This window comes from Marmota monax, unplaced genomic scaffold (genome assembly GCF_021218885.2).
Source record: "Marmota monax isolate L192 unplaced genomic scaffold, Marmota_monax_Labrador192_F-V1.1 WCK01_AAM20220418_F8-fsc00042, whole genome shotgun sequence".
In the NCBI taxonomy this organism is placed as follows: domain Eukaryota; kingdom Metazoa; phylum Chordata; class Mammalia; order Rodentia; family Sciuridae; genus Marmota; species Marmota monax.
Window position 1 is genome coordinate 3,888,976 of NW_026693008.1, and position 26,056 is coordinate 3,915,031.

The window sequence follows — 26,056 nt, forward strand, 5'->3', positions numbered from 1 at the left end:
AAATATTAAATTGAAAAATTCCAGAAATGAGCAACTTGTAAGTTTTAAGTAACTTTTATGACAATGCATTGTTATAATTGTTCTAGTTTATTGTTGGTATTATTGCTAATCCCTTACTGGGTCTGATGTATAAATGAAGCTATATCATACTTATATAGGTATAGGACAAAAACCATGGTATATATAGGGTTTAGTAATATTCATGGTTTTAGCCACCCACTGGGGTACTTGAAAGATATCCCTTTTAGCTGGGCATGGTAGCACACACCTATAATCCCAGTGGCTCAGGAGGCTGAGGCAGGAGGATCGTGAGTTCAATGCCTCAGCAATAGCAAGGCCTTAAGCAACTCAGTGAGACCCTGTCTCTAAATAAAATACAAAATAGGACTGGGAATGGGGCTCAGTGGTCAAATGCCCCTGAGTTTAATTCTCGGTACCCTGCACCCCCCAAAAGACATCCCCTTCATATAAGGGGAGACTGTGGTAATATTGCTACTTTCATTTTGCAAATATGGACACAGAAGCAAAATGTGTGACTTGGCTGAGTTTGCACAGTGAGGAGGTGGTAGGACTGGGTGTGACCACACTGCTGCCTTCCGTGGGACACTTGAGAGACAGCCCTATGTCCACCCCAAGGAACCAGCATCTCCATGGCTGACTCTCTTTCCTGGCCCTTTTCTACCTCAGGTGTTCCTGAAGAGCGACCGTGTGGCCCGCATGGTGCAGAGTGGAGGCTGCTCGGCCAACGACTCCCGGGAGGTCTTCAAGAAGCACATCGAGAAGAGGGTGCGCAGCCTGCCCGAGATTGACGGCCTCAGTAAGGAGACCGTGCTGAGCTCCTGGATGGCTAAGTTTGATGCCATCTACCGTGGGGAAGAGGACCCTAGGAAACAGCAGGCCCGGATGACGGCTAGCGCGGCCTCCGAGCTGATTCTGAGCAAGGAGCAACTCTACGAGATGTTCCAGAACATTCTTGGGATCAAGAAGTTCGAACATCAGCTCCTGTACAATGCCTGTCAGGTAAGATGTCTCTCACCTGGGCCCAGAGCCATCGGGTAAGCAGAGATATGGTATGATTTTCCTGATAAGAAGACATTAAAATTTGGGCTGGGGCTGGGGCTCATCAGTAGGGCATTGCCTAGCACATGTGAGGCCCTGGGTTCGATCCTCAGCACCACATAAAAATAAAAAATAAAATAAAATAAAGGTATATGTCCAACTACAACTGAAAAATAAGTATTTTTTTTAAAAAAGAAAACATTAAAATTGTATTTTATGACTATATTAGCATAACACTGTGTATAATAGAGACTAGATTATATTCATAGATTTTTTTATTAACAACTTACTGTTAATATGCTTTAATTCCATTTGGATATAGTTATATAAGCATGGAATATATCTTATTCTAATTAGATCCCCATGCTTATGCATGTCCATGTAGATTTTTTTCTGATTTTTTTTATTTTTTTGGTCATTTTTTTCTGATTCTGTAATAAACTGAAATATTTTTCCTGGGCTGCTAGAAGTCTCACGGGCCCTAAGATTGAGCTCATGGTGTTGAGGGGGAAAATTCGCCCTATGAGTAAGACATGCTTTTCGTGTGTCAAAAAATGTCAAAAATCAAACTGACGACTCTTTTAAAAGATAGTTCTGCCTATAAAATAGGGGGTGTCATCAGTTGAGTTCACACTTCTTCCGCTGGGGAAATGTAACACCTGGTCGTCCAGAGTGATTATTTAAAATAGAAAGCTCGGGCAGTTCTGGGTTTCATCATAGCTCTGTGTCAATCACAGCATGAGTTTCTGGGTGTGACCAAGCGGGAGACCAGAGGCTTTACTTGAACCCACCCTAAAACAGGCCTATATTTCCTCTGGGTGGAGAGTTGTTCTAGATCTTAATTTCCTGCATGACCTTACCATGATATCCATTCATTCAACAAATACTTATTTTGTCTTCTTTGCAAGACTTTGAACATTTTAGTACATTTCACTGTGGAACATTTTTTAAATGCACATCCCTGGCCTTTAACCCTAGAGATTCTTGTTCTGCAAGCCAGAGTAGGGTCCAGGAATCCACATTTGAAAATAAGGGCTTATTCCCATTTCCTTCTAAGAACTCTTGGCAAAACAGTTGGCTCTGATTTCCCTGGGCCAGTGCAATTTCTACCACAGGTTAAATTAGGGCACTTAAGGGTATTAACAAGATTTGCTCTTTGCTCAGAGTCAGACAGACCTAGGGAAATCCTAGCCTGACCCCTTGTTAGCTTTGTGGCCTTGGGGTTTAGTTAACTTCCCTACATGAGTCTGCATTTATAATCAATTAAATACTGATTTAGCCATAGAGGAGAACATGTTTAATCCAATAAAAGAGTTGTTGAAGAATCAAGCATCCATGTGGGAAATTTTTCATTGGATACTAATAATTGGAAAAACTATCTGGCTACGCAACAGAATATGGAGATATAGCCCCATTTTTATGGAGGAAAATAAAGAATAGAAAAAGTACCGGATGGGCAGAAACGAAAACATGGACTGGGTTTATCTTAACGGGATGATATTATGGCTGATTTTTATGATTTTCGCTTGTGCTGTCTCACATTTTTCTACCTTAAACTTGTGGTTATTTTGAAAATGGAAGTAAATACTAAAAAATCTCTACAAAGAAACAATCAAAACAATGGGATAAGGAAAAAATAATCTTCTGAATGGTTTTCTAGACTTTGACTATCAACATCCTACCTGTGTGATTTTTTCCATTTCTGAGTACCATCTGTATAATCGCTGAATTCTTTTTTTATTTTGTACCAGGAATTGAACCCAAGGGTGCTTAACCACAGAGACATATATCCCCAGCCCTTTTTATATTTTATTTAGAGATGGGGTCTCACTGAGTTGCTTAGGGCCTCACTAAGTTGCTGAGGCTGGTTTTGAATTTGTGATCCTCCTGACTCAGCCTCCTGAGCCTCTGGGATTACAGGTCTGGTGTATGATCATTGAATATTTTGTGTTTAGTCAATGGCCAACTCACTTTTTAATCTGTCTGTATCTTAAGAAGTAATGCATGTGAAATCACATCTTTGATATACTCATTTCTCTCTCTCTCTCTCTCTCTCTCTCTCTCTCTCTCTCTCTCTCTCTCAAATATACATTAAAACAAAACAGAACTATTGAAGTAGAAGCTGTTCATTAGTTGGTCCTCTTAGATCATCTCACAGTGTCAGTGATGTACAGCCAGGGCCCTGTGTATACAAGTTGGTGGGGCAGAGGTCTCTGCTGCTGTGTCCCAAAATATCCCCATGCTGATCAGAGCAGCTCTCACATGAAGTCTGCACAACCAGCAAAGCATAGGTATAATTTACTTCCCTTCTCTTCCCTTGGGGGCAGCCCATACATGGACAGGCAGGGGAACCTACTGAATGTCTCACATCCTTTAATCAGATATCAGAAATTAGAAATTCACTGGCTTGCTTTCTCCTAGACTTCCCTCAGATCTGCCAGACCTCTGTCAACTCACATGAGCAAGAATAAGAAAAATGATATCCTATAGCTTTCCTCCTCACCCTGCCTCCTCAATGATTTCTTATTTTTGTATTTTCTGCTCTTCCATTCTCCTCCCCCACTTCCTTACAAGACAAAGCAATTCCTAGGCACTTCCAAAAATATGCACGAAGTGTTCCTTTTATGCATGTCGTATCTGAGGGGAAGAAGCTGTAATCTCATTTCTGTTGCTGCTTTGGAAAGTTCCCACCATCTCTCTTTACGGGGACCTGCCAGTGGCTGCCATTTTCATCTCAAGTGAGAAATGACACTTATCAAAGAGCAATTACATCAGTTACACATCCGTTGTCTGTTGGAACGTGAATTGTGTCCATCAAAACATAAAAGCAAGAAGCCTTAACAAATGTCTCCCTGTTTGCACGTGGAATTTTTTTTTAAAGTCGATTTTATTTAAGAATGTATGGATCACTCTTCCAGAACAAGTTGCTCACGTTCAACAAACTATCCAATGCAAAATAATTGACAACCCATTAGAAAATCAGTGTTGTTTTTATTTTTCATAGGCCTTTGGGAAGAAGCAGTTAATTATGGAGCTCTTTGAGCATTTAAGCTGTATGCTAAAGCTAACTCAGAAAAACAAATAGAAATGTTATCTGTTGGAGATGGGTTGCATCATCTGAAAAATCAGACTAAGGCAATGCTGTGTTCCATCTTCACGAAATGCAAAGCTCATGCTGATGATAATAATGGTGTGATGTTTAAAAGTCTCCCTAAGATGCCTCACCCCTCCCAGTCCTCTTAAGTGACCTTCAAATTTGCTTTTGGTTGGATACCATGTGTCTGCAATCTGCTTGCTATCTTCTACTTCCTATTCCTCTGCTAAGGACACAAGTCATCTTTAATTGCCTCTTTCTGAAATATATGGGCATTTCCCTTGGAAAAACACCTTGGAGATGCACTTCGGGAAGAGACAAGCATAGATGGTCACATTTTTAAATGCAAATAAATACTTCTTGGCAGAGTCACTTAGCTGATGCTGAAGGGTGGTAAATGAGCAGGACCTAAAGAAAATTATTTGGGCTCTACTGATTATACTCTTTGCTCCAGGGACCGTCAGCTGGAGTCCACTAGCTTTCTCTGTGACCACCACTCATGCCCAATGGCCAACAGAAATGACATTCATGTTCCGACTCTTAGGATGTGACAGTGTACTTCCCCTCTGAATCTCTAAGAGTTTTCAGATGAATCTAAAAACCTTGACTAGACACATGGAATGTGATTTCCCTATCTATGGAACACCTTTGCGTTTTTCAGTATTGAATTCGTCATCGTTACAGAGTTGCTAATTCTCTTACTATTTCATTTTCTTCCCTCCAAACCATCAACAACATCAATGTGGCCTTGGATGATGGGGTTATCTCATTACAGTACTGTCTTCCTCGGACTTGATTAGCACTTGGCAGGTTTTCAGATAGTTTATTAAGCTCTAAAGAGAAACTTCAAATCATAGGCTTTCAGCTGTGACCCAGATTGCTGGGCGGTATCATACCTCATTATGGAGTCCTTAATCTCCGAATAAGTACGTCGTAGCTTTTTCCTGGTTCAGAAGTTCCCAAAAGATCTGCTAGCTAAAAATTTGCTTCTTGGGACAAACTCTATTTCTTAATCACTTTCCTTGGCTCTAAGACAATGATATAGTCTTTGTATATGATGGAATTTTAATAAATACTTGTTGAAGACATTTTAATTTATTTTAAATATTTTTTTAGTTGTAGTTGGACACAATGCCTTTATTTTTTATTTTTTTTATGTGGTGCTAAGGATTGAACCCAGTGCCTCACTCATGCTAGACAAGCACTGTACCGCTGAGCCACAACCCCAGGCCCTTGAAGACATATTCTAAAATCTGGGAACGGGGCTGTGGTCATGGCAATCTAGTGTTAAACACTTATTTAGAAACACACTTTCATGAGTCATTCATTCAACAGCTTTTTTAAGCATTTCCTGTGCAGTTGGCATCATATAGCCAGGGACTGCTGTATGTCTGAATTTGTTCTGGAAAAGTCTACGGTGTGGCTCCTGTCTCTCTTCTTCTTTGCCTGCCTCTTAACCTTCCGGCTTAGATTGGAGTAGCATATTTGTTTTTGATGTATTGCTGTGTAATGAATTGCCACAAATTTAGTGGCTTTAAAGAATATCCATTTATTATCTCCCATTATTAAATATCAGTTTTTCTGGATCAAAAGTGCAGATGGGACTCAGTTGGGTTTTTGGCTCAGGGTCTCACACGACTGGGATTTAGGAGCTGCAGAGACTAGGTTTTCACATCGAAGCTCCACAGGGAGCGACACAGATCTGAGCTCCTTCCTTGGCCCCTCATAGAATTGCAGCTATGGAATTACTTAGATTTAGCAGCAGAGACTATAGTGGGAAATGAGTGAGGGTCAGGACACCAAGATCTGGAAGCAACACTTTATTACTGGCACAGCATAGGGACTTTCACTGTACTAAGCCTAAAGGGGGACTGTTCTGTCCCCATTTCTGTGTTTCCTGCTTCCGCCACTGCAGTTATCTCTTACAGGTACCTGTCAGACACTGCAGGCCTCTGTGGTTAAATGTCAGTCAGTAGAGCTGCTGTGTGTGAGCGTGCAAAGCCATAGCCCGTCCCCTCTTACACTACTGAAGTTCCCATTTTGCTCTACCAAGAGACAGTCTGCTTGTTCAGATCTCTGATTTCTGAACCCAGTCTTAACAGGATCACCTGGTGAAATCAGGCCACTAAGATCATCTCCCTGTAGATTCATTTAAGTTCAAGGGATTAGGAACTTTACATCTGCAAAATCTTATGTTCATTGTTATCATGTACTACTGATTGGAATCAGGTTGTAGGTTCGCCCATACTCAATGGAGGGTCCATAGTAGGGCACAACTCACTGGGGGTCATGCTAAGGTTGACCATCACAGGTGCGTGCCCAGGTGACTTGCTTCTTCAGGTATCAATTTAAATGTGAACTTTTTAGGGAAACTCCCTTGCCATCCTCTTTTATTTGTTTGCTTTCCTGAAACAGATCTCAGTTTATCACTAAGATAGCCCTTGAAACAATCTGAAATTACCTGACTTCCTTCCTTACAGTCTATCTCCTTCTCTATTTCTTTCTTTCTTATTTTGCTGATGCGATTTAATGATATGGGATAATGTGCTTCATGGTGGGATATTTGCACATGCAAACTATTTTTTTAAGAGCAGGAACCATGTCTGTTGTATTCACCACAATATTGACCAGCACTCAGTACAATGGCTGGCACAAAATAGATGCCCAATTAAATATTTACTAACTCCGTAAGTGCAGAGGCCAAGCCATTTGTGACCTCCTGGGATTAATGCACACATTGCACAAAGTTGTGTGTTCCGTCATTTTTTTCTCCAGTGAGGCGAAGTGTAACAGTGGAACGGCCTGTCAGCCTGTGACCTCAATCCACCTGCCAATCACTCCTATTTTATAATGTGGATATCACCTGAGAGTCACAGTGTTCTTCCAGGGATAAACTTTCCCTCCAGTTACACTTAACTTGTCCCTTCCATCATGTGCTTGACCCAAAGAGGACAGAAATTCAATCTTGTCTTTCTTTGCAAAGTCATGCACTACCTTTTACAGTTCTTAACAACTTGAGAGACTTCCAGTTTTGGCATGCCATATGAACTAATTTCAGCATTCTTCTAGTGTAAAAAGAGATCCAATTGCTTATACCACGTGAACATGTCCTGTTCAGTTAGTAGAGACAAAATTGAAGTCATCGATGATGTGAGGAGTATAGGGCCCGACAGCTCTATTTCATTTCCCAGAGCATTAATTTTCTAATGATCCCATTGTGATTTTTTTCCTAGTTCTCTATCAGTTGTTACTAGAACACACAGCGAGATATTTCTGATGGTGCCTGCTATTACTGAGAGACGAACAGCTGCAGAGAATTGAAATTGAAAGACAGTGGGTATCCTGCATCCGAGAAGCAGGGAATTGGGCATTTTCTCTGCAGCCTTCAAAACTGCTATAGACATTTCAGCAATTCAATCTCTTCCCTACCCTTTGTTGCCAAAAATGGAATCGTAAATATGCTTGTTTACTCAAAATGCTTTCATATGTACTGAAGCACAGAATTGTAATCTGAGGTGTTAAAGAAGTGTCCTTTCAGAAAAGGACATTTCGGAAATAGTATTTTCTCCTTTTTCCACCTTTTGCCAAATGAAAGCTATTATAAGTCATCCAGCACAACCTTGCAAATAGATATATTTTACCAGCCTTCTGACATGCTTCACCAGCCCAGGCGCCCCACAGTGATGATTTAAATATCCTCCTTCTTCCAACAAGCATCCTTCCTGCTTCCTTAATAACTGAGACCCAGAATTAGCAGAAGTTTGGGAAATACAGGGTAATATACTGGTTGAATTTTGTTGTCACCCTTTTTGTTTCGATTGTTTCTGAAAATATGAGTAATATACATTAGTCTTCTTCCTTTTGTGCTGGATTCAGTCAGTGGAGGTCGCATGATCTATGTTTTGACCTTCAGCCTGAACAGTAATAGCACATCAAATATTAAGCATCTACTGGGGGCCAGGCACTAAGTCTAGCACCACACGCACACGTGGACACGTTCATGTAAAATCCTCATAACAAGTCTGTAAAGTAGACATTTAACCCATGTGTTACTCAGCCTTGTATCATTGTGACCAAAATATCTGACAAGAACAATTTAGAGAAGGAAAAGTTTATTTTGGCTCCAAAGAGGTTTAGTCCACGGTGGGCTGACTCCATTACACTGGGCCCAAGGTGAGGCAGAACGTCATGGTGGATGGACATGGTAGAGGGGCACTACTCTGCTCAGGGTGGACAGCAAACAGAGAGAGAAAGTAGAAGGGGCCCACAGGGAAGATGCATCCTTCCAGGGCATGCCCCCCAGTGACCTACCTCCTCCAGCCACGCCCCACCTGCCTACAGTCACCACCCAGTCATTCTCTTCAAACTAGGAGTGACTGATGAGGTTCCACCTCTCACAATCTAATCATTTCCCCTCCGAATATTCCTGCACCAACCCAGGAGCTTTTGTGGGACACCTGATGCCCAAATCATAACAATCCACATTTTAATAAAGATGCTAAAAAGAAACTAGAGAGTGAAAACAGGTAAACTCAAGACTACATGATTCGAAAGCGAATGCTTCAACGCAACCGCTGAACACAGTGAGTGGTACAGCTTTTCTATAGATACACAAGTCGTAGATCTTTCCCATAGATTTGAAAGATTTGGGAGATTAAGTAGATTTATGGATCCTATCTATATTCTAGGAAGATAGGTATATGTGTATCTGACTAAATCCTATGAGTCTTTTTATATAGCCTATTCATTTCCCCCACTAAAATTTATTGAAAGGAAAGAAAAGTCAGTGGAGGACCAATTTCTGTGCTAACTATGATTTTAATGGGTGTGTCTGTTGAATAGAGACTGGTTACATTTGATGGCTTTACTCCTGGAGGCTTTACCATATTGATATATGTATTCCCTGATTTAATTTTTAAACATACTTAACAAAAGATGGCCGAAGGTTAGGAAATGCTTGTCTTTCTTGCCATGTCATTGCTTATGTGATCCAGGACTGAATGACCTGAAAAATGGCTCCTTTGTGTTACACACTATACTTCTAGAAGCTGGGTCCAGTGACCTCAGAATTAGTGGCTCAGTGGTAGAACACTTGCCTGGCAAAAATGTGAGGCCCTGGGTTCAATCTTCAGCATTGCATAAAAATAAATAAATAAAATAAATAAAGCTATTGTGTCCATCTACAACTAATAAAAAAATATTTTAAAAAAAGTTTTTAAAAATACAGTTACTCTTCAGAGGAAAAATACCTAGAAAATCATAAAAGAAAATTGAAATTTAAAGTTGCAAAGTTAAGAATTAAACCAGGGATTAATAAATATCTTCAGCTTTGTGGAACTTATAGTCTTTGTACCAACTACTTAACGTGTCACTGTAACAGAAAGCAGCCATAGATTATATAAAAAACATATGGACATGGTTGTGTTCCCATAAAACGTAATGAAAACTGGTATTTGGCAGATTTGACCCAAGAACTGCAGTTTGTCAACCCCTAAATTAAATAATTATCACATCATAACAGCAAAAATTATTTATTTTTCAAAAAAATTACTCTATAAATAAAAGATTTTACCTTTTCAACCCCGAAAATGTTTTAACAAAAAACTCGGCATATGCATTCTGTAAGCATGGCTTTATTTATAATCTTGGAATTGAAGACAGAGTCCTTGTGTAACACAGAAGCCAAGTATGTTTGGTTAGATTTTTATCATATGAGACTGTTATGGGCTATGCTTCCTACCTCCACAAATCTAGCTAAGTCCCTTTCCTGAGCATGCTGGGATAAAGTAATGAATAAATTAGGACCATGCTTGGCATATGTACATTTTTAAAAGATATAAACTATCAGTATCATTTTATATTACAGCCTCTTGAACCAAGACTTGATCCATGTGTAGGGATTTACCAAGAACTGATCTGTGGAGTTTCATATGTAAAGCCTTCAAAATAGTTATCATTTAACACCAGCATTGGACAAAAAAATAAATATGGAATATCAGTGATATCAGTGATTATAAAAAGAGACTCCAACATAAACCAATGAAAAGATGTGTTAGTCAGATTTTCATTTTTATGACCAAAAGACCTGAAAAGAACAACTTAGAAAAGTTTGTTTTGGCTCATGATTTCCGAGGTTCAGTCTATGGTGGGCTGACTCTAAGATGAAGCCGGATATTATGGTAAATGGGTGTGGGCCGAGGAAAGCTGCTCAGTTTGTGACATCCAGGAAGCAGAGAGAGCTGAGTGCAAGGAACTAGAGATAATATAATCCCCAAGGACATGGCCTCAGTGACCTACTTCCTCCAGCCACATCCTTCCTGCCTATAGTTAACACCCACTTACCCATTCACATTATTAATGCATCCAATGGACTAATCCACTCATTAGGTGACAGCTCTCATGAGCTAATCAATTTCACCTCTGAACATTCCTGCATTGTCTCACACATGTGCTTTTGGGGAACCCCTCATATCCAAACCATAACAAGAGGAGATTGCCCAGATTTGATCAGTACATATTGTGTATGTGTATTGAAGTACCACACTGTGTCCTTCCATCATGAATAATTGTTATGTGTTAATTTAAAATAAAAACTAAAGACTAAATAAAATAACCAAAGTTATAGAGCTCTGGGCTTGTATTCTAGCCCTGCTGCTTACTGTACGAACATGAATCAATCAGCTAACCTCACTGAGCATCATTTTCTGCATTTGTAAAATGGGAGTAATTTACCTTATAAGGTAAATGGTGCTATTTTTTATTACCTGGCATCAATTAATTGAATTTCTATATCTATGGAAAATTCTGTTCTGATAAATATTGATGTATAAGGTTGGACTGATTTTCTGATGTCAGTTGTTGAAATCAAATGATCCTATTGTGCCGGGTGAAGAATTCTAGGACCCAAGGCTCTTGCCTTCAAGAAGTGAAAAATAGGGTTAAAGGAACAAATTAATACATAAGCAAAATCATCCAGAATACAAAGTCAATATGTGAAAATACAGATAGACAGAATCCACAATTCCTGTGTGAATCTAGACTCAGCAATTTCTTACATATCTAATATTTATCAGTTAACTTCCCCATAAAATAGTTGTTAACTACCAGGTAGAAATGAGGTATTTAAAGAGCCTGACACATGATAGCAACTCAGTAAATGGTAGTCTGGGTTGGTGATGGTAGTTAGTAGCATTGTTAATGGAAGTGTTGGGGGTAGAAGCGGAGTGGTATAAGATTCAACAGCTGAGGGCTTCCGAGATCTCGCATAATGGTGGGGTTTGATAAGTCTGTGGCTGCTCCACAGAGGCACTAGTTCAGTTGGGGTTAAATGAGAAGGAGATGGTTTGGACAAATAGAGATTATATGAGATGTTTGCTATCCTTTCTGCCCAATGATTGACTAGAGCAGAAAAATAAATTCTATTGTGAAAATAATGTGGCAATTGAAATAATTGGTCTCAATTCTTCACTCCCCTGAATTAAAGTTGAACCTGCTGCCATGGCTGTTGGGGCATTTGGTAAACTTCTTCACCTCTTGACTGGGAGCCTATCCCATTCGCTTTGTCAATGGGCTGTCAGCTGACAAAGAGCAGAGTGTTGACAAATGGGTGTACCTCTGGTTTTGCTGGCATCTCATTTTGGCAATCTTGCAAGAGTAGATGGTGCCGCAGGTATTTGTTACCCCACTAGCCTGGGTCTCAGTATGATACACATGGAAGAAACCTAACTCAATGTGTGGGCCAACCAGCCCACTGTCTAAAACCTACAGCCCTGTTCAGTCTAGATCTGCAGAAACACAGCTAAAACACAGACCCATGAGCATGATAATTAACATGAGTTAGTGTAAGTCAGAGTTTGAGGGTGGTTTGTTATCCAGCATTATCATGGCAGTAACTGACTGATACATACAACAAATACACATTTTGAATAGCAGATTACTAGTAAGATACAGATGCAATCATAATGGTAACAGGGGATGTTATGAACCTCTATTTATTATGGCAACCATACTAATCCAGAATCTCCTTTTTCCTCTCATTTTCTGCACTCAACATGAATTGTTGGCTTCTCTGAACTATGCAGGTGTGCTTGCTTCCTGGCGTCAGTGCCTAGCAATATCAACTTTAAAAGGCTTGTTTTGTGAAATTGGAAGGAAGGAGAAGGTAGGCTGGTTGAGGCAAACATTTGAAAACTCAAGATTGATGATTTTCCTCATTGTCTAAGAGGAACTGTGAAATCTAAATAAATTTGGGAAGTGGGCAAGTGATCAGGAAGTCTGAAATCCATATTCTTAGGGATGCCTAGGAAACTTAACAGATCATCAGAAAACTGCAAAGCCCTTGCCTTTATTTGACTCTTACGACAATGTGTATCAGCTAGCTATTTCTTGGTAACAAACTACCTCAAACTCAGTGGGTTAAAACAAGAAGCATTTGTTAATGTTCCTGAGGCTTCAAATGAACCTGATGTTCCTTCAGGTCTTGGTAGGGCTCACTTGTGAGATTTCTGTCAGATCTGGGTTTGGCAGGAAGCTTTGTTCTGCTTGGGGGTCGGATCACCACAGACTGAAGTGGGATAAATTCAGCTGCATGATTCTACACCCTGGACTTCTTCCCATGGCCACCGGAGAGTGTTCTACGTGAGCAGACAGAAGAGTGCAAAGGCTCTGGAAGTCTCAGTGCAAAATAATTGCTCCTCCATTCCCCTGATATTCCATCAGCATAGGGACTCATGAGGTCAGCTGTGATTCGAGAGGAGGAGCAGCAGACTCCATCAAGTTCACAGTGCAAATGGTAGGGCTATGATCAGTGAAGGATCATGGTCCCTATGAAATCTACCTCAGTCTCATGACTGTGGTTGACCTGCCTATATTACACAGCTATTTCAAGACAGTACTATGGTCAGCAGTGGATGGGTTGAAAAGCCCTCTGTGAATACAAAAATCCAGGATGCTCTACTTCCTTATAAAAAATAGTATCTTATTTGCAGATAATTGGCACATCTTCCATGTACTTTAAATCATCTCTAGATTACTTATATCAAACACAGTGTAAATGCTATGTAAGTAGTCATTGCACTATAGTACTTAGCGAATAAAGATAAGAAAAAAATTCAGTACATGTTCGATATAGACACTGTTTTTCCTCTAATATTTCAATATATAGTTGGTTTTGAACTTGTAGGTACAGGAAGCCAACTAAACATATTCAATTTATTGAAAACAAGCAATGCTTTATTAAGAACTAATTATATATATATATATATATATATATATATATATATATATATATATATGTATATATATATATATATAAAACTAATAAAAATATATGTGTATACATGTATTTTTTTGGTACCAGAGGGGCTTTACCACTGAGCCATATCCCCAGCCTATCTATCTGTCTATCTATATCTATATATCTATATATCTATCTATGAGAGAACGATCAAGGCTTGTGGTTGGAGAAAATGCCCGTTTATTGAGGAACAGCTCTGCATATTTATAGAGCCGGGGGTGGTTTGACAGTTGGCATGGGGTGCTTTTTTATTGGTGGGTAAGGATCAGGTGAGCCAGCAGGGCTAGTCTGATTGGTGGGTAAAGATCAGGTGAGCCAGCAGGGCTAGTCTGATTGGTGAGTAAGGATCATGTGAGCCAGCAGGGCTCACCATTGGATGGCTCTTCTTGGGGATGGGGAAGTTAGTCTTTGGAGCCTGGGCGATTCCCAACATATCTATATATCTATATCTATATATATTTTAGAGTCAAGTTCTCACTGAGTTGCTTAGGGCCTCGCTAAATTGCTGAGGCTGATTTTGAACTCACGATCCTCCTGCCTCAACCTCCAGAGCTCGTGGGTTACAGACATGCACCACCACACCTGGCAGGAAACTATATTTTTATTAATAGTGTAAAAAAAAACAAAGAAAAGAAAGAAAGAAACAACACTGTAACAAATATTTAAGATCTAGAGGTGATTCCTTTCCTCTTAATGAAAAGTGAACCAAAATTTTAAAATTGGAAACTATTTTTGTTCTTAGGAAACTCTTAGGAAATGTAGAAAAATAGATCCAATAGTGTCTTTATTGTCAGTTTGGAGAGTCGTCAGTTTGTTCTCATGGTTTCAAAAGACTTTCAGAGAAAAGAACATATTTCCTCCTTAATCTGTTTGTCATTGAGAGCTTTAGCCGGTTCAGTGTGTCCCTGTGAGAGGGGCAGGCGTTGCTTTTCGGTCCCCAAGTATTGTCTTGGTTACAATAAAAGCAGAAACACCTCATAGAAAAGTGAAGCGAGGAGGAAATTAGGTGTATACGACTGTATGTAGCCTTTGTGATAAAACAGCATTCAATCATGCATCACTGAATATGAACGGCATCTATGATGTGCCAGCCAGGGTTCTGGGAACTGGGCATCCAGCAGCAGATGTGACAGTAAGATCTCCACTCTCCCGAAGCTGAAGCTTAATGGGTGAGACAAGCAAAGACATCAACAAATATACCATTTCCTACCAAGAGAGATAAGGGCTATAAAGAAAACACAGGAAAGTGAGAGGGCAGAGGATAATGGTGGTAATTTAGATAACGTGGACAGAAGAGAGAGAAGTCTCTCTGGGAGACAGTGACTCCTAAACTCAGGCCCAACAGAAGTGAAGGAGTCAATCCAAGACATGGGGAATGGGAGGTGGCTTTTGATAAAAGAAGGCGATGAGCTTGGCATAAAGGATGCTAGCCCATGTAAGTAGGTCACTGTGTTTGCAGCACAGAGACATGCAGAACCTGCTAGGGAATATGGATGGGCCAAGGACAGATCACCCAGAACATGGTTAGGAGCTGGGATTTATCCCAAGAATGAGGAGAGGTCACTGCAGGTTGATGAGTGAGAGGTTGACAAGCTCTGGTTTACCTGGTAGAAAAACAAAAAAAGGACAGAAGTGAGGCCTGTGGCACCTGTGTGACTAACTTACTTAGCTGGATCTTAAAAGCTTGGTGGGTCTGTACTTTGCAAACAGAATTGTTTTTCCTGGTCTTTGGATTTCTGCAATTGTCCAGCTATGCGGCGTATCACAAGGAATGAACTAGAAAAAAAAATCAAGTTCTTTCCTCATTTCTCCTTTGTTTCCCCACTCCTCCTAATTCCTTCTTTTAAAGAATTTTTTAATTCTTTAAAAATTTTAAATTTAATTTTTCTTGTAGAATTGCTTTCAACACCTTTCTTAGTTTTATTCTTTTTTTTTTTTTTTTTTGTAATAGAGATTGGACCCAGGGTGGGGGAGCTTATCCACTGAGCCCCATCCCCAGCCCTTTTTTGTATTTAGAGACAGAGTCTCACTGAGTTGCTTAGGGCCTCACTAAGTTGCTGAAGCTGGTTTTGAACTTGAGATCCTCCTGCCTCAGCCTCCCAAGCCCCTGAGATTATAATCGTGCACCCAGCAGTTTTATTCCTAGTATTTGTTTCTTTTATGGAATGAGATGAGAAGTCATAGCATTAATGTATCAGGAATACTTATTCAGGAAATGATAGAATTGTTTACTCCATAAATTATTTTTCCAAGATGAATTACCTACAAACTACTCCAGATGGCTGGTTTCGTGTACAAGTTTTACTCTATTGGTGATCTTACCCACTAAATAGTCTTTTACGTAATTTGTTCCTGCTATTTATCCATGAGCTTACTGGGATGAGCCATATTATTAAAAATTTTTGTTGAAAGTAAGGTTTTGTGGAAATACTAAGTCATACCATTTCCCTTCATGCTGACACTTTGCTGCATTCCAAGTTAGGCAGTTGGCGCCATTGTATTTGATCTTCAAAGTTCTCAATGGGGCAAGAGGACGTTTTCCTACTTCCCCCTACAGATAAGGGAAATGGTGCCTGGATAAGTGAAGGACTGGTTCAGGGTCATATTGGTGGAGACTTTGAGCTAGAATCTGACAGTTCAGCCTCCACATCTGAATCCTTGCTGTCTTACATTGGTTCTATGTAAGACGTGTAGATGAAGCCAGTTCCCGTTCACAGCCACCAGGCCCAGCTGACTGTGTTAATCCGGGCTAGTGTAAGCTGCCTTAGCTAAGAGACCCAGCGTGCTCTATGTTCCTCTGATGTAAACGTCTGAGCCAGTAGTTTTCCAATTTCGTGATATCATCATCTCCAAAGGTGATACATATCCCACCACCTCCACCTCCACGGCCAGCCCCTAAGAAGAGAGAAGGAGAGTGTGAAAAGTCTTCTGCTTTTTAAGGTTATAACGTGGGCAGTGTTCTCATTTCTATAGAAGTCCCTCTGGAACTTTGTTCCACACCACATCTCTTTACAATGAAGCCTGAGAAGGGTAGGGCTCACGCTGGGCAACCCTATGACCAGAGTCTTAGTTACCTTTTCGGCCACTGTGACCAAAATACCTGATAAGAACAACTTAGAGGGGGAAAGACTTATTTTGGCTCTTGATATTAGAAGTTCAGTCCAGGGTTGGCTGGTCTAAGGCAGAAACATCATGGCAGAAGGGCATGGCTCAGCTTCTAGCAGCCAGGAACCAGAGAGAAAGAGACAAAGGCAAACAGACAGACATGAGCATGTGCAGATGTGCACACACACACACACACACATAGAAGGAAGCCAGGACAAGATATAATCCTCAATGGCATGCCCCTTGTGACCTACCTCTTCCAACCATGCTTACCTGCCTATAGTAACCACCATTCAATTATTAATAATCCATTCAATTATTAATAGTCCATTCAATTATTAATCTATAAGTGAACTGATCTACTTTTGAGGTTACAGCCCTCGTTTTCCAACCATTGCCTAAAATCTCTACTTGGGATCCTTGCTGCATTGGAGACCATGATTTCAACACATGTGCTTGTTCAGGGACATTCCAGATCCATACCATAACCCCCTGCAAAGATTTTGGGGAAATCAAGGAATTCTTAGCAGCCTCTACCCCTTTCACAGGATCTTTCATGATTATTAATGAATATTTAAAATGCCTGAAATAGTACAAGGTGTAATAGCTTCAACACATTCACACTCATTTTCTAGGTTAATAATACATATTAGAATCCCAGCAACTTGGAGGCTGAGGCAGGAGGATTGTTCAAAGCCAGCCTCAGCAACTTAGTAAGGCCCCAAGCAACTCAGTGAAACCCTGTCTCTAAATAAAGTACAAAATAGGGCTGGGGATGTGGCTCAATGGTTAAGCAACTCTGGGTTCAATCTCCAGTACTAATCAATCAGTCAATACATATAGTGGTGCATCTGAAGTCTCATTCCCTCACTCTTTCTCAAGCATGGAGTACCCTCACACTGCTTTTGCTATTCACCCCTTTCCTGTATTTCTCAAGTACATTACTTTCATTGCCAATCTATGCACCCTGAACAGGCCTATAGCAGTGCTTTGATGATTTTAACTCTTCTTACACATGATATTGAACAATGGCTTTCTGCCACTGCTTTTTAGAACTCAATGTATTGGAAGGGTTCATTTGTACTGATACATGTAGATCTATCTGTTCATTTTCTAAGTGATGCATCATTATGCATAAATTGCCATGTATTTATTCAATAAGATATTCCAAGTAGGTTTGCTACTGGAAAAAAGGCCATTATAAATATTATACATGCCTCCTTGTACACAAGTACAAGAATTTCTCCAGGGAAAGAATAATTACAGGGACATGAGGTTAGTGTATCTTTAAAATTATTAGATATTACCACACAGTGTATGTTAATGATGCTTTCCCTTGAATAGAATGCACGTATTAACATGTTGACAAAGAGCTGTGGTTTAAAGTAAAACTGTACAATGAAGCAGTTGGGCCTCTCCTACGTTGCTGTACAGAGGGAAAGATTCAGCAATAACACCCCTTGGTACATATCCAAGAGAAATGTGTACCTTTGTCCACCAAAAAAGATATGCACACGAATATTTTTAGCAGTGCCATTTCTAATAACCACAAATCGGAAAATACAAAATATTCACCAACAGTGGAATGGATATATTGTGGCATATTCATAAGAGTCTATTACAACATTTAACAAAAAGGATAAATCTCACAGATGTTCTATTGAGAGAAAAGAGCCAGCCTGGCATGGTGGCTTTGGAGACTGAGGCAGGAGGATCACAAGTTCAAAGCCAGCCTCAGCAACTTAGTGAGGCCCTGAACCACTTAGGGAGACCCTGTCTCAAAAAAAAGTGGGGTCAGGAACTGAGCATATGGCTCAGTGGTCAAGCACCCTTGGGTTCAATCCCTCATACCAAGGGTCAATAAAATAAAATAGCCAAAACCCAAAGAGAAGATATTCTATGTTTTTTTGTATATGAAATTCAGGATTAGAAAAAATAAATCTATGATGATAAAAAGAGAACAATGGTTACTTGAACTGGGGAAGAAGGGAGGGACTTAATAGGTATCAATTTAATAGTATACCAGAAAGTTTCTGGGATGATAGAAATGTTCTTTTCAATGTCCAAAGTGGTCTCCTTACTGAATAAGATGTCATGCCTCAATTACACCAGCCACATCTTTTTTGTTACTAAATTTATTTATTGGTCTATTTCATGCATTAGATCATCTGTTAAGACTGTTCCCTCACATCCTACATTCTAAAGTCAGCTGAAATAATTCTCTGCACAATTATATAACCAAAATTATTTACAATTAGATACGCTGTTTTAGTTTATTTTCTCTTTGTAGAAGTGCCTTTTTACATATTTATTTATTTTTAAAATTTCTTTATTTTTACTTGTTCTTTCTCATGTCAAATACAGCCACATTTTTCAAACCCAGTAGCCATGTGAGGCTTGCAGTTGCCCAAATGACTAGCACAGGTTGGAACATTTCCATTCACGCCATGCCCCAGTTCACATGCCCCTGGGTGTGAACATCCGGCAAAGTTAAACAAGCTGCACCCTTGAACTTTGTACTCTACATATGCCTCAAAAATAAAATACACTTCAAAATAAATATGTGAGCCTTATGAAATGGAAAGGAAGGAGAACAAGAAAAGAAAGAAGAAAAAAGAAAATAAATCTTCCAGGGCCCTTTCTATTTGAATTGTGAATGTAACATATGAAATGAACCTGGGAGAGAAAAGGCACAAGAGCTCTTTACAAAAGTTACAAATTAATATGACTTTTTAGAGGGAAATTATTTCTCTTTCGTTTTTAGTTCGTCCCCTTCTAGATTTGCAGGTTGGACAAATGATCAAACCCAAAATAAAAAAAAAAAAAAACTCATCTCTCAGGCAGGTTTCCTCCAATCCTCAAGTGTCCTTAGATCCTCTCCTGATACCATTGCCTTTGTAATATTTCTGGGTAGCTAATTTTCACTGCTGATTTGATTTCATCCTGAAGCAGGGCTGCGATTCTTTTCTTTCCAACACTTGCATCTTTCTTTATGTAGGGATGCGTGACCCTCAACCATGAGCAAATGCACACACAGCCATGTGCTAGATTAAAGTGGTCTGATTTCTGGGTTTTGCAAGCTAATTAGAAATGGCAGTTTCATCTTTGTCACCAGAACCTGATTAACCCGTAGCTTATCTTATATTTGCATTAAAGAATGCATTTCAGCTCCTATTCATTTTTAGATTATCAAGACGCCTAAGAGAGAAGCTGTCAAGTATTATAGATGAAAAGAGACATCTCACACTGGAGATAAACACATGGCTTCTATCACAGTGGAGCATAACAGAATGAATCCTAAGAGCTGTGTGACCTTGGGCAACATTCTACCCTCCCTGAGCCTCAGTTCCCTCACTTCCTGCCCTCCCAAGGTCTGGGGGACAAAGTTACTATGTCTTCTATTTGGATCCACCATGAGGCATTGCAACCACTGGAAAAGTACCGAGTCCAGTTGTCTGTCATTTGGTCCTCTCTGAGTCTGTGAGCATCAGGAGACTGTAAAGTCTGTGTTATTTCTTTAGCATGTAGGCTGTCACCTGACCTGCAGAAATCTCATATTTTTAAAATAACAATCAGAAAGTGAATGAATAAATACTATATTGTCTATTGCTGGTTAACACATTAATGCCAGAACTTTGTAGATTTCAAACAACACAGATTTCTTATGCCTAAGTTTCCGAGGATCAGGAATCAGGATCTTTTGTTTTGGGGGTCTCTGTGGGGGCTACTAGGAAGTCAACAGCTGGAGTCACAATCCTCGCAGCCAGGGCTGGACCTATATCCCAGGTCTATCCCTGGTTACTGCAAGGATTCAGTTCCTCGTGGACTGCTAGACTGAGATTTGAACTTTCTTGTCATGTGGGACTTTCCAACATGGCGGCCTGCACCAGCAAGAGGGGGTGAACAGGCAGGAGAGGGCCACGTTCTTCTATAACTTAATCACAGAAAGGATATACCATGGCTTTGGCTGTACCTAATTGTTAGAAGCAAGTCACTAGGTCCAGACTTCACTCAGAGGGAAGGGATCACACAGGCATGAACACTGAGGTGGAGCTCAGGGCCATGTTAGAAGTTGTCTTCCACAAGCACCTACTTCACAAGAATGTGTGGAAGTCCAAGAGGAGACTGTCTATGAACAATACAACATGCTTGCAGTTTTGCTCTTTCTAGATTATTCCTTCCCCTTCGATGCACTACATCCTTCTCATTTTTTATGTTTCAACTTTAATGCCTCCACCTCCAAAGGATTTTCCACTGATCATTAATTACAGTATGATCCTAGAGTTATTATTCTAACTCGGCACTCTACTCATTTCCAGGACAAATTATCATCCATAATTACTTTATTGGCTTATGGTCAGTCTTTTCCAGTAAGAAGGGAGCTCCAGGAGGTTAGGAGCCAGCCAGTCTGATTTATTCTTTTCTTACCAGGGCCTGACACAGGGAAGGTCTAAGAAATATGTATTGGAAAATTCTTCACCTCTATTACATTGCTGTTAACTTAGTGCCAGATGGAAAGAGAGTTCTTCAGAGTTCTAGAATCAGAAAGTGTAGGCCTTTAGAATCAGAAAAGCTGTCCCAGATTCAATAGTATACATTCCAACAACAGCAACAAAAATAGAAGACCTTGGAGTAAAAGTTGTTAATAAATGGCTGCAACAAACTTGAATGATGTATGTGTGGACAGTGAGAAGTACACATCACCCAATCAATATAGACATTTGTATTTGACTGTTTGTCATTATACTTCCCTCCCTTTTCCTCCAGCCTTTCATGCCTCTGACGTAGCCAGCTTGGCACCCCTCTGTCCCCTCCCTCTCAGCTCTGCCCCCTGACCCCTGCCCCAGAAGTCAGGGCTGAATTTTCCAATGCTATAATAGCCACCATTTAGTGAGCAGTCACCGCATGCCAGGCATTGTAATAAAACGTTACATATGCACTTCCCAATTCTCATCATATGTACAGAAGCACAAATAAGTCAAGATTCAAAAACTCAGGGCCACCAGAATTGGAAGGCTGAACTCACTCTACCCTGCACTGTATTTACCACCTTTTTCCAAGCTGTCTCCCCTCTCCAACCTAGATTTCAAAAGGTGAAAGACTTGAGAGAGAGCCGGACTGGACGTGGTCATTTCATTCATCCTGTTACCTTGAAGACATTATTTTTTTATTTGTTCTTTTTAGATATACATGACAGTGGAATGTATTTTGACATGTTATACATGGAGTCTAACTTCCCATTCTTTATATATATATATATATATATATATATATATATATATATACAGAGAGAGAGAGAGAGAGAGAGAGAGGGAGAGGGAGAGGGAGAGGGAGAGAGAATTTTTTAATATTTACTCTTTAGTTCTCAGCGGACACAACATCTTTGTTTGTATGTGGTGCTGAGTATCGAACCCGGGCCGCACGCATGCCAGGCGAGTGTGCTACCACTTGAGCCACATCCCCAGCCCCCTAACTTCCCATTCTTGTGGTTGAACATGATGTGGAGTTTCCGTGGTTGTGTGTTCATATATGAACACAGGGAAGTTCTGTCTGATTCATTCTACTGTTGAAGACATTATTTTTAAACCTCTGTCAGGTACATTAGTTAAGCTCTTTGAAGGAAATCTATTAGAATTCCACCCTAAGCCAGGCCTGCAGATGTTGGACTGTCAGAAGTCTGGATCCAACTGGCCATCCCATACCTATGCCAACTCCCTGCCCTTGTGAGCCTTGGAATCAAACATGTAATGACTCAAGATCTGGCCTATCTGCTGTTTTACCAGAAGACAACAGTTAAGTGTGTGCCTCAGAAGCAAAGCAGCGATGTTCAGTGGAGAACAGAAAGAGTCCTCTTCAGGAGAAAGATGATTAATTTCTCCTCATCTCTGGACTTCAAGTTTGGCTCACCGCCCCCCGCCCCGGGGGGGAACCCTTGGCAGGGTTGGTCTGCAGAATACTCACTAGAGAAATTTGACTGGCTCCACCATATCTCTTTGTGTTCCAGGTAACCAGGCACACTGAGAACTGAGCAGAGGTACTCTGGGTACATTCTCTGATCACAGGCCGTGGAGGGTTTAAGAGAGGGAGGAGTATGAGGGGCTGAGGAAAACTCAGTAAGTAGAGGGCTATTGACATTTTCCATTAGAATTCCCTTTTGGGGGGACTATTCTATTTCCTTACTAATATAACACCCCCATTTGTGACCTTCTCAGGTCCCCAGACATTGCCAAATGACCCTTGATGTTAGAAGGAAGGTCTCCACCACCTTCAATGGTCTGGGGTAGGGATAGATGTGCTTTGATAACCATCATCCTCAACCACTTAATGACCAAAAACGACAAGAGTCTGTTTGTTGCTCACTAGCTGAGCATTGTTAAGTGACAGAAGGACTCTACCTCACAGTGGTTCAGAGGCTTGGATGGATGCAGTAGCCAGCAATTTCCTTACATCATGAGTTGTCCCAACAGAGGGAACAGGGTGCTCCGGTGTGTCTCAAATCAGCAGTCAAGGCCTTCATCTCAGAAGTTTTCCATCACTGGCTTTCACAAGCCCTGAGTCAAAAGTAGACCCACCCAACCACAAAGGAGACCAGGAATCCTGGGCACGCTGTAGGGCAAACAGCCAGCCCTGTCTCCAAGAAGGTGTCACTTCTGTATCCATGTAGAATGAGAAAGTGTCAAAGTCAGGAGCTGCTTCCAGAAAACAACAGCAATAACAGCTTCAAGGTGATAATGACTGCAGTTCCCATCAGGTTTGTTACATCAGATAGCTTAGCTGTCACACAACAGTCCAACCAGGTGAATTCTTTTATTACTTTCATTTTACAGATTGGCCAACGGAGTGACTGGCATAGAATGACACAGCTAGGAGGTGGCAGATCTGACATCCCCCAGACATTAAGCACTGAGTTCTTAAACCTTACTTTATAAACCACTTTGGCTCGTGTGCAAACTGCTTCCTCTCCTTATGGGATGAGTGCAGAAGTTGTCTCCCTGTAACCTGCTCTGCACGTCTGTGTATTTTCTGTTAGAAGCATGACTACTATGGTGTGTGCAAATTCCTTCCATTCTTCTCAATGAATTCCACCATTCTTAGAGCATTTGCAAGGGCACCTCTAGTCACTCCGTCAAGGGGAGATCATGCTCAGAGAAACAAATAGAGTCTGTCTCTGGACATTTAGAGGCAGCACTGAGCTCCACTTAAATTTTCATTCGGAGAAAATAGGTTCCTATATCAAAATCAGGTAGCGGGTTTAGCAGTATGATGGCCTGGGATGCTCTGATCACCTTAGTTGAAGTAGGCCTGGATACAAATGTAGAGTATTTCTACATCCCAGATGTTAAGGCCAGGGGGTTAATTAATAAAGCAAGCCGTAATAAAAATGACTAACACTTATGCTAGGTATTGTTAAAACTGGGCATTATCTCCTGCACATATACTATTAATATCACTATTTTAGAGATGAGATCACCGAAGTTGAAGGAGGTTAAGTAGCTAGGGTTACACAGTAGGTATTTGGAGGAATTCCAGAGTTGGCTCTGAATCATAAGCACTTATCCACACTCCTGGATGCATCAAGTTGCTTACAGTTTCAACATACTCACACATCTCCAAGTCAAGCTTACAGTATTTATTTCAAAAAGAGAGAAGACTCAAAGAAAGATTTATTTCACTTTCCTCTTCCTGTGGTCCAAGAGGCTACCTGAGAGATGTTAAACTTGCTATGTCTAAATACAGGCAATCAGTCTTCCCAAGCAGCCTTTAAAAGGGGATAACAATAAGCTATGCCCACTGGGAGAGCATGTGCATTTGGATTTGAAATAACAGCTGGTCTTAAATCTTCCTCCAAGTTCCAACTCCAGTGTTCCGTGTTTGTGAGGTTGCTGAATTATTTGAATGGAGGGAGGGAAAGATAGGAGGATACGGTAAGACAAGAGAAAACTTGAGATGGAGCTCAGAATCTTTCAAAGAATTTAAATGAATCTATTTTAGGAAAAAGTGAGATGAGTGTTAAATTTAAGAGAAACTTCCCCAGGAGTGGTAAACAGATTGTTAGAGGTGAGGAGGAACATAATCCCTCTTTCACCCTGTTGAAGTCCAGAAAGGGGTCACCCTTGCCAAGTGAAAAGGGTTGATGTGGTAGCAAGTGAAGGCACTCTGCAGACTGCATCTGGATTGGAATTTCCGCTGTCACTCCGTGTGTGACCTTGAGTGGGTGGATTTCAACTTGATGGGCCTCAGCTCCCTCATCTGCAAAAGACAAACAGTAAAGATGCTCTGCTTGCCTTGGGAGAGTATATTCATAATCAAAGGACACACATGCCCCTCTCTAAATCGATAAGAGCTATGCAAGTTCAAGTGGAACCGAAATTGTGTTTGTGCCACTCCTTCAAACCAGCTTCTGCCCCTGAACTTATAGAAGAAGAACAAGACCACCAATTGGATGTTCTCCTTTGGGTTTCACTCAAGGTCTAAGGGAACTAAGTGTGGGGGTGGGAGGAGGTCCATCAGGATTTCCATTTTCTATATCCAGTCCCCACCCCCAATAGATGAATCGCAGATACTCAGAACAGCAATGAACCAATGGCAGTCCTGTCGCTGACATTCATGAGGGATGTCATCTGCCCAAGGCCTCTCGAGTGCTCTCATTCAATATCGGGCATTACCAGTGTTGCATATTACCCTTTGCAAAACCTTCCTCTAATGAGAAAAACCACAGGAAGCCCCACATCTCTGCAGGTGCCTCTTCATCAGGGCATCAGTCACTTTCCCAGGCTGCTGTTGAGACTGACAATGTGTCTTTGGGTGCAGAGGCTACATGTTTCAGGGTGTGCGACTGTTTCTGTAGAGACAACGGTCTACAGGACATCAGAGAAAAGATGGGTACCGGGCCCTTGAAACCAACCTGTTCCCTGGATTGCCCACCCACTGAAACCCTTCTTTCAGGTTAGTTTGGCTATTTTTGGACTTTGTCTAAGTGACCTTATGAGACTGATGTCATACCTAGAGCCCTGGTGGGGCACCATCTATAAATGAAGTTGTAAAGCCCTCTCTTGCTAACTGCAGGCCTCTGAGGCTTATTTATGTTTTGCACTGAACAGCTCTTCCTTCTCGTCTCTCACTCTTCCAGTGTGCGAACAGACCCAAACTGATCTCCCCATCTTGTTATTAATGAACATGTGCATTGTTTCCAGTTGGGAAAGAGTAAAGCTCTTCTAAACCATCCTGTGCATGCCAATTCATGTATGTAAGCACTCCTTTCTTATTTCTTGTGTAGTTACTCAGGAGCAGAGTCTTGGAGCATGAGAGACAGGTGTATTCAGCTTCAAAAGATATTGCCACCTTTCCAAAGTTGTGTTGTTACATTTGTTTTGTTTTTTACCAGTAAATATTATTTCCAGCAAGGTAAGAGAGTTTGGATATTTCACATTATAATTTGCAAAATAAGCCTTGCTTATATTGTTCTGAAAGAAATGGCCCTGAGGAAGGAAAGGGGGAGAGAA

At 40.7% G+C, this 26,056-nt stretch overlaps 1 protein-coding gene across 8 annotated transcripts in view; it reads left to right on the forward strand.

Moving 5' to 3' along the window:
- Positions 1-26,056, forward strand: part of Cadps (calcium dependent secretion activator) — a 480,326-nt gene that overhangs the window by 109,623 nt on the left and 344,647 nt on the right. For all 8 annotated transcript variants that reach the window (XM_058582090.1, XM_058582085.1, XM_058582091.1 and 5 more), the window contains exon 3: positions 688-1,020. In XM_058582090.1, the coding sequence (XP_058438073.1) occupies positions 688-1,020 (333 nt within the window). The remainder of the gene's footprint in view (positions 1-687; positions 1,021-26,056) is intronic.